Raw genomic sequence first — 13,127 nt, 5'->3', positions numbered from 1 at the left:
CACTTCTATTAATACAAGCAGGATGGCATCATTCTGTGCATGTCAAATTGTAGCACTGGAGTGAAAACCTTTTTGTTGACGTTTGGGACTGGAGAATCTGGGATGAGGTTTTAATAGACAAGAAGAGTATAAAAGAAGTGAGTGGCAACTCCCTGCAGCTTTTCATGTCTGGTTAATCGTTGCTGTATTGGCATTAGGTATTAAGACCAAAACAAACAATTTTATTTATTTTTTTTAAAGATGTCTCGTCCTTTGTTTCATCGCAATGGTTGCTGGGACCCTCTTCACGAGCAGCCACAAAAGGCTCTTTTCAGCAAAAGCACAGAGCTCCCTCGTTTTCTTGAACCTGATGAGGTTAGCTGGATAGAATCAGCCAGGAGGAGACTGGGGACATCAAGTTGGCCAGGATCGATGCAGTTACCTCTCTTCAGCTCATTGTGCAAAGAGACTCCATCTAAATCATGTACTGGATCCGAAGGACACATTTCTGATGCTGTGTGTGAACAAATGATAGGAGACCAAGACTGGAAAGTGTGTCTTGATGTCGGTCCTTTTTCTCCAGAAGAGATGAGCATCAAAACCAGGGATGGATACTTGGAGATAACAGGTATGTGATAGAATAGAAATGTTGTCAGAAGAATCTTTGAGGCACATATTTATTAATTAAATGGAATATAACCACATTTCCCAAGGATTTTAGTGCTGTGTCCTTTAATGTATTCTTTTGTAGGTAATCATGAGGAAAGGCAGGAAAATCACAGGCTGATCTCAAGAAGCTTTGCAAGAAAATACAAGTAAGCCTGTCTATCTCATTTTGTCCCTCCTTGTAGTAATTTATCCTGCATATAAAATGGGGGGTGGGGGGACTGACTCCAGGCTGTTGCCCCAATCTCTCAAATTTTTCTTATGTAATTTATTAGGCTTCCGGCTGGCTTAGACCTAAAACAGATCAGCTCCATGCTGTCTCCAGATGGCGTTCTCTCAGTTGAAGCTCCATTAACTGGCTCTAATATCAGTCTCCCAGGAGAGATTGTCATCCCTATTCACATGATGGACAAACAGTTACCTGCAAAAACGGATGAACTATGCCTCACCAGTAACCAGAGACTTTCAGACTCTCAGTAGTTACTGGGTATACATAATCAGTGTGATTTTTAACAAATGTACAGCTTTGGACGTACAGATCACTTTAAAGTTGTTGTTAATAATAGGTATTAGTAAAATGTCAGATATCAAAATATGAATCTAATAATTTTGCATGTTTGCAGACAATGAAAATGGGTCAATATTAAACAGTCCATGTTTTCAGACCTTGAGTATTCAGCATTAATTTTTTTTTTTCAAGATACGTTATCAGTTGTTTAAATTCAACAAATGCTAATTAATGGCAAATCTAGAAAACTACTTTGAGGTGATCTTGTAATTCTCCTAAACTTGAATATTGAAAATTAATGAATGTGTTCTCAACTTTTTGTTTTTGATTGTTAACTTTGGAAGCATTTGTAAATACTGGCTTGGAAAGAGAATAATTACCATTATAAAAATAGCAGGCATTACTAACCAATGATAATAGGCTGAATTGATGAGATTTGCCATTTTGTTTGAAGACTTATGAATAATGTACTTCATGCTGTTTATGTATAAAAATATTTCAAAGATGATCACTCCTATGTAACCAGTGCTGACAGTCTAAAAAAAGAAGAGCGAGCTTTTCATAGATCCTCAATTCTCATGCTAGAATGATATATTTAGGAAAGGCATCAAAATGGGGCTTGTGTTGTATAATGCCAGGACAATCTTTTTGCTTAAGCAAAAATATTTTGATGAATCTGTTACTTAGTCTTGTAAATTAAAATAAACCAGAACTGTTTTGAGAAATTGTGAGAGGATCACCTTAATTTACCTACTTACTGTTCATGTAGCCTGGTAAAGTTTCAGTCCACATCCTGTAGATGGTGCTGGTATTTAAAGCATGCAGCTGACAACAGGTTTTCTGTGTTCGTTCTGCTCGTGTTGCAGATCAATGACACACTTCTGAAACCCAAAGCCTTCCTTTAGTTTCCTTCTTTGGGTGATCAGACGTATAGAGGCAGGTTTCTCCTTACCAGCACAGTTGTACCATGACTATTTCCATACATGTTCCACAGCTTTCATCACATTACTCTGTAGTCATCAAATGATGTGTCTGTTACCCTATGCTTGTAGGCAGTGATGGGCAAAAATACCTTGAAATGTATTATAAAGTAAAATATCAAATACCTCAAATTTAAATGTTTCAAAATAAACTACAAATTACAGCAGCCACTAAATATAAAAAAATAAAACACTATTTTGAAAATGCTACAGAAAGCGTACTTTTACAAGAAAGCATTACATTTCCTTGCAAACCTTCGAATATTCGATCAGTCCTTTCACCATTAAACTGACTCGGTGAAGTAAACAATGTTTGACCGCAATAGCGTTTCTCTGAGCAATTTTGATTAGCTACTCTGCCAACTCATTCACCTCTACTTCTCTACGTGAGTAGGTATTTATAAACTTGTTTCTTTCATTTTAGTATACATTTTGTAGAAATTTCATACAGAAAGTCCTGCCTTGAAGAGGTTTAATTATTGTAAAAACCATGTAATGCAGATATCGAGTTGGAATATAGCACTATATCTCTTTGTGTTTCCATCCATGGTGTGGCCAGTAAAATTGCCACAATCTCTTAACGCTCTTATATTTTGTAAGGGTGATGTGAAGAGGTTTAAAAAAAAAAAAAAAAAAAAAGTTCACTTTTTTTTTTTTTGTTTTTTGCTTTTAAATGTAGTTTCTTGTCATTTGAAATCTTCAATACTCGAGATTGTAAAACTTGATTTCTGAAAACTACGAAAATACCCACTTTTAGTAATTTTCATAATTTTTTTTTGCAATTGTACTCTTCAATGCACAACATAAAACATCAAAATGGAGTTGTCTCTTTTTGCAAATTGACCCTTCATATACTGTTAGGTTCATAAATATTTAGATATCGACACAATTCTAACATTTTTGACTCTTCAATGCGGAAGTGTGCGCGTTTTTGCGATTTTGTTTTAGAACTTCCGATTCAGCTGCCTATGGGAGAAATGACTAGGAATAATAAATGGCAGAAAACGGTTACACTATTTACTCTACAAACAAGTGTTTGCATCACAATACAGACAAAGTAGAATAATATAATAAGAAAATATCAGTTTGCAACACCGAGCAGCAAAACGAGCTGTTTTTAACGTCGAAAAATGAATGGAAGTGAATGAGACCAGAAGTCTCGAGCCAAAATGATTCAAATGGCTGCGCCCACTCGCACGCGGAGAATAAGGTGAATAAATACACTAACAATGGATTTGAAATGAAACGAACAATATGTGCTTTAACTGCAGACTGTCAGCTTTAATTTAAGGGTATTTGAATCCAAATCTAGTGAACACTATAGGAATTACAACAGTTTGCATATGTGCCTCCCACTTGTTAAGGGTCCAAAAGTAATTGGACAATTGGCTTCTCAGCTGTTCCATGGCCAGGTGTGTGTGTGTTCGCTTATTATCTCAATTACAACGAGCAGATAAAAGGTCCAGAGTTCATTTCAAGTGTGCTATTTGCATTTAGAATGTTACCGGCAACTCTCAAGATGAGATCCAAAGAGCTGTCGCTATCAGTCAGGCAAGCCATCATTAGGCTGAAAAAACAAAACAAGCCCATACGAGACATGGCAAAAACATTAGGCGTGGCCAAAACAACTGTTTGAAACGCTCTTAAAAAGAAAGAACGCACCAGTGAGCTGAACAACACCAAAATACCTGGAAAACCACAGAAAACAACTGTGGTGGATGACCAAAGAGTTCTTTCACTGGTGAAGAAAACACACTTCACAACAGTTGGCCAGATTGTGTGTTAGTCAACAATCAAGAGAACACTACACCAGAGGGTTTTCCACAAGGTGTAAACCATTGGTGAGCCTCAAAACAGGAAGGCCAGATTAGAGTTCTAGAAAAGCCTTCACAGTTCTGGAACAACATCCTATGGACAGATGAGATCAAGATCAACTTGTACCAGAATGATTGGAAGAGAAGTGTATGGAGAAGGAAAGGAACTGCTCATGATCCTAAGCAGTGAAGCATGGTGGTAGTAGTGTCATGACGTGGCCATGTATGGCTGTTAATGGAACTGGTTTTCTTGTATTTATTAATGATGTGACTGCTAAAATAAACAACAAGGTGAATTCTGAAGTGTTTCAGGCAATATTTTCTGCTTGTATGAAGCCAAATGCTTCAGAACTCATTGGACGGCGCTTCACAGTGCAGACGGAAAATGACCCAAAACATACTGAAAAAAAAAAGCAACCAAAGAGTTTTTGAAGGGAAAGAACTGGAATGTTATGCAATGGCCAAGCCATTTAACTGACCTGAATCTGATTGAGCATGTATCTCACTTGCTGAAGACTAGACTGAAGGGAAAAGGCACCAAGAACAAACAGGAACTGGAGACAAATGCTGTAGAGACTCCAGGCTGTAATTGACTGCAAAGGATTTGCAACCAAGTATTAAAAAGTGAAAATTTGATTTATGAATATTATTCTGTCCAATTACTTTTGGACCCTTAACAAGTGGGAAGCACATGCAAACTGTAATTCCTGCAGCGTTTACCTGATTTGGACGTAAATGCCCTCAAATTAAAGCTCAGTGTCTGTAGTTAAAGCACATCTTGTTCGTTTAATTTTAAATCCATTGTGTAGGTGTATATAGCTAAAAAACAGCTAGTTGTGTCGATGTCTAAATATTTATGGACCTAACTGTATATTATATACTGCTGCTGCCATGTAACCGGAGTCTGGACCAGTCTTTTGACCAGTCTGTATAGATTGGAGTATTATGAAATATTTGTGTCGGATATACTGTATTGTGCCACTGACATCTTTCCTCTTCATTAACTATACAGAACACCTGCAGATCAACTACTGGCATTTATAACAGCCAATGAAGTATTGTAGAAATCACTACTGTAAGACTTGTTTTTTATGTTGCTTGCTGATGTAGATGCCAAGAAAATAAGACAATGCATCTAAAAATACTGTTATTTGTGCAGTTTACTCATTCTTCCAAGATTTCTTCATGTGTGTTGCATAATTCCATCCATACTCCAATCACTAACCACTTTCTTAATACATTTTCTGTTCTGATCTCAATAAAGCACCAATCAGAGGCTGCATTATGATGTCATCATGTAGACTTCTTAAAGTTTTTTGATACAAAATATTAACCCATTTACATAAACCTTATCAAGTGCAACTTACAAAATACTATTTTGTTTTTGAAATGCGTATTTGAAATACATGCATCATAAATACTGTCCATCCCTGCTTGTAAGAAACTGAAATGTGTTTTGTATGATCGATTTGACCCGTCACTTGCCTCTTAACATGTGTTGATGAAAGACAACAGAGCATCTGCCTTAAACGTTAGATCTCCAGAGGAGCTCCATTGGTTGGCAAACCATAACTTTTGTAACTGTCTGTCCCTGGGTTTCAACATGAATCCAAAAGATTTACTTAAGTCTATGGTGGTAAATAAACTTCCGCAAGATAATGCGTGCAAAGGACACCTATAAATATCTCTGTCCATATTTGACTTAATTTAATTTGTTGCTCAAGGTACAAAAAGACTTCCACGGTCATTTTATTTTTGTCCAGCAATCAGCATGTGTGCTTGTAATGATTTTTATGCAAACAAGTAGTTTCATCGAGTCACTTTAGACAAACGACTGTGACATCAGTTGTGATTTACACAGTCAATTAAAATATTTTTGATGATCACTATTTGTTCATGACCGATTAAATGAAAGACTGGAACTGGGCCTGTAAATATGCAACATATAACACCATTGCACAGCACCATGCCATTTGGCACCATCATTTAAGTAACGTAGTGCACACATGGTGGACGTGCCAAAAATACAGCACAGGGACTCTCCGGTTACATGACAAGTCTTAAACTATTCAGGAGGAAAGAAGGTGTTGAAACGGTGAGAATGTCAGCAAGCTCCACGGGGGCCACTTTCCACCGGCTGTGGTATGAACAAGTGTAATGGCCAAATGAAGATTTACAGCACAATAAAAGTTTAGTTTCAAGCATGCCAACATGTCAGAGTTGCATAGACAACAACAAAGCTCAGGAGTACTACATCTCTGTTAATTATATAAAGAGCTTTCTGATTTCAGCTTGGGTTTACTTGCAGCACACATCTTTTACAAGAAGTTGTAATAATAAAAAATAAAAATAATAACTGCTTGTCAGTAGTTGGCATGACAGTGACTACGTGAACATAATATAAAGTATTGGGAGACTGATTAGGCTTCAGTCACAAATACAAGTTATTGAAATTTCATTTTTTTTTTTTTTCTGAAGTATATCTTTAAGTAAATGGTGGTTGTTGTTTTTTTTCCTCTCATAGTTTGTCTTTTTCACTTGTCCTGCAGCTCTAACCTAATAAACACTATGCATGTTAAGAATGTACAGAGCTCAGTGTTTATTTACCCTGCTGTAAAATAAAGAGCAAATGTCATGCTAGTGCTGAATTAGGCAGTAAATAATAATATTCATTCATTTTTCTTCAGCTTTGTCTATTTTAATGGTCACCAAAGCAGAATGAACTACCAACTATTCCAGCATATATTTTACACAGCGGATGCTTTTCCAGCTGCAACCCAGTACTGGGAAACTAAATAATTACAATAATATAAAAAAAATATATGCTTAAGCCAAAAACTTCAGCAAAAACTAGCATTTTGAAAAACATATGTGTATATACTGCCGCATAATATTACCAGTGTGAAACTGAGGAAATTGGGTAGCTGGTAATTGTTTGTTTGGGCTTATATTTTTCCTTTAGATAGGTGTGACTAACACATTCCCCTAAAATGCTTTTTGAGATTATTGGTAATGTATCTTTACAAGTTACCTTTACAAGTTAAGGTTACTATTATTACAATTACTGGGAAGGTGGACAGCAGTACAGATCAAATAAGACAGGACCGGGAAGTGGAAATGGGTAATAACATTTGTGATGACAGATGAGATGATTGCTTGAGTAATGTACATTCATGTTCTGTGAATGCAAGACATCATCTGATCCAATATAAGGTAATTTATAGGCTCCGTTATTCTAAATCAAAACTTCATGAAATCTTTCCAACAATCTCTTAACGTTGTAGTAGGTGCAATGTGTCAACAAGATCTCGGTTGCATTCTTTGTGGTCATGCAGTAAACAACAAACATTCTGGAAAAATATATTTAAATTTCTTTCTGAAGTGTATTCAATGAATCAAAGCTCTTACGGTCTTGCAGTAAAAAGCAAACTCATGCAAATCTATTTTGTGTGTGTATTGCAAAAAAACTCATTTTACAAATGTGGAAATCTGATGCTGTCCCCACCTTTTAAATGTGGGCTAGAGCACTTGGAACTATGTTACACTTACAAGAGCTGAGATTCACACCACGTGACAAATTGTCCATTTTCAAAAAGATCTGGGATTCATTCATACTATTTTTGCAGATAGACTGAACTGATATAAACTTTTACAAGACTGTTGTATGTTAATTAATTCTTTTATTTATTTTATAGTTGTCTTGATTATTTTATAATGTCTCTTTTGGTTTCATTGTCCATGTACACCTTGCTTCAATTTGTATTTTTGTCCTAGCCAGTTATGATTGTAAATGTTACTCAAGAGTAATATGCCTTTTTTATTTTTTATGAACCTTCCACTTACATTTTGATCAATGTTAGATGGGTGGGGTGGGAGGTAGGGTTTTGAGCTAATTTTTGTAGTCAGCTAAATTCACTGTGGTACAGTTTTTCCAAGAGAACTTTGATGTATGGTCCATCTCTCTCTTGTAAGGATTTAAGTGGTACTGTATGTATGAAGGTTTTTACAATGAAAATGTAAATAGAGTTAAAAAAAATAGTGCTTTTTGAGGAAGGTATATACAGAATACAACTAAAATAAGGAGCATCTTATGCACTGTGTAAAACGTAAGCCAGGATAATTGGCAGTTCTTCCGGTGTGGCCACCCTGGGTCAATTAGGAACTAAGCTGAAGGCTGTGAATATACAGTAAGGGGTCAGCAGCTCCTGCTTTCACAATCAATATAACAGTATATTTAAAAATTCCAATGTAATCTATTAAGACATTTCCAGCAAATAAAATGTTCATACATGTCTCTACTATTAGGATGTTTTCTTATCTTAACATTTTCACTTGTAATATTAGAATATCTCAACTGTATACCCGCGATGTTTTTAACAGCTTTAGGACACTTATTTTTTGGATTACATGGCAACACATCAAGCTTGAGTTAAGAAGAGTGGCCAATTTGAAATTCTGATCAAATCAAGTGAGTTGGCATCTACAAAAATTCTAAATTATGTTTTGAGTTTGGCCCAAACACCTGCAAAGTCATTCTTAAGCAGAGATTAGGCTACATTTTTCAACATGCAGGACCTTAATCTCCTCTGTCCAGTGCCAGCTTTAAGGATTTACACAGAGTTTTTTAGTTCTTTCAGACAGAGCACCTCTTGGTCTGCTTTGCTGGATTGTCTAAAAGACTCTGACTTTCTTGCTGAGTAGTTGATGCAATCAACTCTCTGTCGGCTTACAGCATCCCATAGTAGAGAGAGTCCACTCCACTAGGAGAATGGCATCCTCCTGGGCATGGGGATTTCTATTCACAACTTTTGTACGACCACCAGATGGTCATCACTAGGAGTGCAACAATACAGACATCTCACAGTTCAGTTTTAGGGTCAGAGTTTGGTTCCGTATATGATATGTTTAGTAAAAAAAGAAAATTCTACAATCAAAATGAATGCAAAATAGCAAAGATGCTTTAATAATAAACAGCGCTTTTCAGGGTTTGCCCAATATCTAACAGTATTTTAGTTAAACTGAATTCTGTAATCAAATAAACTGTTGAGAAGCAAGACTTCATTTGCACATCACAAATTTCCTTCACCTGTTCATATGAGGCACAAATTAGCCTGTGTGAGCTCTCTATGCAGTTTGAATGACAATCTACTCTTGTTGTCGATCCCAGTTGTAAGAGAAAAAAATAATAACTTGACTTCTAGTTAGTTCTAGATCATTTGGAAAAGTGGCAGAAGGCAGAATCATCTGTTGAACTGCATCCCAATCATCACAAATACTACAAAAGACCCATTGTAACTCGCATGGACCCAAGATTCTCACAGAAATCAGTCAAGTTTGGTGAAGGAAAATCATGGTCAATAGCCTGAGGTGTCAAGACATTTGTGCTGCCCATTACATTACAAACCACAGGAGAGGGCAAATTCTTCAGCAGAACAGCACTCCTCCTCATAATTCAGCCTCCACAATAAAACCTTCTTTGTTCCTGAAAGCAAAGAAGGTCAAGATGCTCCAAGATTGGCCAGCCCAGTCACCAGATATAAACATTATTGAGCATGTCTGGGGTAAGACGGAGGAGGCATTGAAGATGAATCCAAATAATCTCGATGAACTCTAGTAGTCCTGCAAGAATGCTTTTTTTATTTTGCCACTTCAGATGACTTTATTAATAAAGTTATTTGAGTCATTACAGAGATGTATGGTTGCAGTCCTCCAAGCTCATGAGAGTCATACACAATTCTTTTTCCACTTCACCATGACTTTATATTCTATACTGTACATTATTTCTGTTCAGTGACAAGACTTTTGTCTAAGCAAAGTCGGACCTTACTATCCTAATGAAATAATTAAAAATCAAGGCATGGTCATATTTTATTTTGGTAAAATAAACGTATTCATATAAGCCGGTTCTGATACCAAATGATCAACTAGAAGTCAAATTATTATTTGTTATTCCTAAAACTTGGATAGGTGATGAGATTTTTGTTAGGTAGTGTAGTGATGAACAGTTTGGGCTTCTGGTCCATGTGCTCTCACACTGACATGCAGCACTTTCAATTCGTGTGAAAGCGCCCCTAACTTTAGTGCTCACTCACAGAGAGCTGGGTTTCAATGCATGGACATAGATCACAACATGCACAGAGGCAGTTCAAAGAGTAATTCAGACGCAGAATCAGAATCAGTTTTATTGCCAAGTGTGCTTCACACACACAAGGAATTTTTTTGGCTACAGAAGCTTCCAGTGTACATAAAGTGACAAGTGACAACACAAAATTAATATGAAAAAAAAAAAAAAAAGATAAACATTAAACAGATGCGGTTAGTCAAGAAACCTGGATGTTGAGTTGTATGTACAGATTGTTATAAATATATAGGTTATAAAGTGCTGTGTACAAGTGCGAATGTAGAAGGTATTGCATTGTATATTGATATAAGGTGCTGTGTACAAGTGCGTATGAAAAAGTATTGCACATATTTATTGCACAGTAGGGGGATATTTAACTGTTCATAAGGTGGACAGCCTGAGGAAAGAAACTTTTCCTGTGTCTGGCTGTTTTTGTGCTTGGTGCTCTGAAGCGCCAACCAGACGGTAACAGTTCGAACAGGTAGTGTGCAGGGTGTGAGGGGTCCAGAGTGATTTTGCGAGCCCTTTCACTCACTCTGGAAGAGTACAGTTCTTGAAGTGTAGGAAGGGTTGTGCCAGTGATTCGTTCAGCAGTCCGGACTATTCGCTGTAGTCTACGGAGGTCGGTTTTGGCAGCTGAGCCGAACCAGATGGTGATTGAAGTGCAGAGGATTGGATCCAAGTGGATTGGATGACAGCTGAGTAGAACTGTACGAGCAGCTCCTGTGGCAGGTTGAACTTCCTCAGCTGACGAAGGAAGTACAGTCTCTGCTGGGCTTTCTTCACAATGGAGTCTATATGAATGTCCCACTTCAGATCCTGAGAGATGGTGGTGCCCAGGAACCTGAATGACTCTACTGCAGCCACAGTGCTGTTCATGATGGTGATTGGGGGGAGTGCAGGGGGGTTTCTCCTAAAGTCCACTATCATCTCCACTGTTTTGAGCGTGTTCAACTCCAGGTTGTTGTATCTGCACCATAACGCCAGCCGCTCCACCTCCTGTCTGTATGCAGACTCGTCACCGTTCTGGATGAGGCCGATAACAGTAGTGTCGTCTGCAAACTTAATGAGTTTGATGGAGGGGTCTTTTGCAGTGCAGTCGTTGGTGTACAGAGAGAAGAGCAGTGGAGAAAGAACACATCCCTGGGGGGCAGCAGTGCTGATGGTACGGCTGTCGGATGTGATTTTGCCCATTCTGACTAGCTGCTGTCTATCTGTCAGAAAGCTGGTGATCCATTGACAGACAGAGCTAGGAACAGAGAGCTGGGCCAGTTTGTACTCAAGCAGTGATGGGACGATGGTGTTAAAGGCAGAACTGAAGTCCACACACAGAATCCTTGCGTAGTTTCCTGATTTGTCCAGATGTTGTAGGGTATAATGCAGTCCCATGTTGACTGCATCATCCACAGACCGGTTTGCTCTATAGGCGAACTGCAGGGGGTCCAGCAGGGGTCCAGTGATGTCCTTCAGATATGCTAGCACCAGTCTTTCGAATGACTTCATGGCCACAGATGTTAAGGCCACAGGTCTGTAGTCATTGAGTCCTGTGATCTTTGGCTTCCTCGGGATTGGGATGATAGTGGAGCGCCTAAAGCAGGATGGAACTTTGCGCTGTTCCAGTGATCTGTTGAAGATCTGTGAGAAAATGGGAGCCAGCTGGTCAGCGCAGGTTCTCAGACAGGCTGGTGAGACACCATCTGGCCCTGGTGCTTTCCTTCTCTTCTGTTTAATGCATACCATCCTCACTGATCTGAAGTTCAGGGGGGGGAGAGGAAGATGGCTGGAGGTGTTGATGGCTGTGTAGGGAGATGGTCCGTGCTGTGTTGATGTGGTATTGATGGCTGTGTAGGGAGATGGTCCAGGCTGTGTTGATGTGGTGTTGATGGCTGTGTAGGGAGATGGTCCGGGCGGGTGTGAGGTGTCTGGTCAGAGGTGTCAAATCTACAGTAGAACATATTCAGCTCGTTTGCAATATGTTTATTGCTGTCGATACTGGGGGACGGTGTCTTGTAATTAGTGAAATCTTTTAAGCCTCTCCACACTGATGCAGGGTCGTTAGCTGAAAACTGGTTTTGCAGCTTTTTGGCATAGCTTTTCTTAGCCACACCAATCTCCTCTGTCAATGTGTTTCTGGCCTTATTGTACAAGATCCTGTCACGACTCCTGTAAGCATCCTCTTTGGCCTGACGAAGCTGTCTGAGTTTTGGTGTGAACCATGGTTTATCATTGTTAAATGACAAGTAGGTCCTGGTAGGGATGCATAACTCCTCACAGAAACTGATGTATGATGTTACAGTCTCTGTGAGCTCGTCCAGATCTGTGGCTGCAGCTTCAAAAACATTCCAGTCAGTGCATTCAAAACAGGCTTGTAAGACCTGCTCTGTGTCGTTGGTCCATCTCTTGACAGTCCTTAATACTGGCTTAGTAGTTTTAAGTTTTTGCCTGTAAGTTGGTATAAGATGAACCAGGCAGTGATCGGAGAGTCCTAGAGCTGCTCTGGCGACGGAGCGATATGCATCCTTTATTGTGGTGTAGCAATGGTCCAAAATGTTATTGCCTCTGGTGGGGCATGTAATGTGCTGTTTGAATTTAGGCAGCTCATGTGTGAGTTTTGCCTGATTAAAGTCCCCAAGTATGATAAAAACAGAGTCCGGGTGTTGTTGTTTTGTCTCTGTGATCAGATCAGCCAGCTGTTGCAGCGCAGTACTCACGTGTGCTTGCGGTGGAATGTAAACACAGACGAGAATGAACGAGGAAAACTCTCTTGGTGAATAAAACGGAAAAGCACTTCCACATCAGGACAGCACATCTTCTTTAACACAGTTACATTCATACACCACCTTCTGTTGATGTAAAAGCATGTCCCACCACCTCGCGTTTTGCCCGTTGACTCCGTATCACGATCTGCTCTGTACAGCTGAAAGTCCGGTAGGTTTAATGCGCTGTCCGGAATGGCTTCGTTTAGCCAGGTTTCCGTGAAACACAGGACAGCAGAGTTGTTAAAGTTCTTGTTTTTGCATGTGAGCAGAAGTAGTTCATCCATTTTGTTAGGAAGAGAG

At 38.8% G+C, this 13,127-nt stretch overlaps 1 protein-coding gene across 1 annotated transcript; it reads left to right on the top strand.

The window, feature by feature from the left end:
- The first annotated feature begins 172 nt into the window (after positions 1-172).
- On the top strand, positions 173-2,730 carry hspb15 (heat shock protein, alpha-crystallin-related, b15). The gene is made up of 3 exons (XM_056457998.1): positions 173-607; positions 731-794; positions 921-2,730. Exons 1-3 carry the CDS (start codon positions 241-243, stop codon positions 1,123-1,125), a joined length of 636 nt encoding a protein of 211 aa, XP_056313973.1. The 5' UTR covers positions 173-240; the 3' UTR covers positions 1,126-2,730.
- Positions 2,731-13,127: the final 10,397 nt, after the last annotated feature.

Source organism: Danio aesculapii, chromosome 5 (genome assembly GCF_903798145.1).
Source record: "Danio aesculapii chromosome 5, fDanAes4.1, whole genome shotgun sequence".
Lineage (NCBI taxonomy): Eukaryota > Metazoa > Chordata > Actinopteri > Cypriniformes > Danionidae > Danio > Danio aesculapii.
The sequence above is the reverse complement of the archived record's forward strand: the minus strand, read 5'-3'. Positions and strand labels throughout refer to the sequence as shown.

Bases quoted from the DNA above. Each gene is read 5' to 3' on its own strand.
- hspb15 (XM_056457998.1), top strand. From the start codon at position 241: ATGTCTCGTCCTTTGTTTCATCGCAATGGTTGCTGGGACCCTCTTCAC. The intron at 608-730 runs GTATGTGATAGA...ATTCTTTTGTAG, and splicing joins TGGATACTTGGAGATAACAG to GTAATCATGAGGAAAGGCAG. The intron at 795-920 runs GTAAGCCTGTCT...GTAATTTATTAG, and splicing joins AGCTTTGCAAGAAAATACAA to GCTTCCGGCTGGCTTAGACC.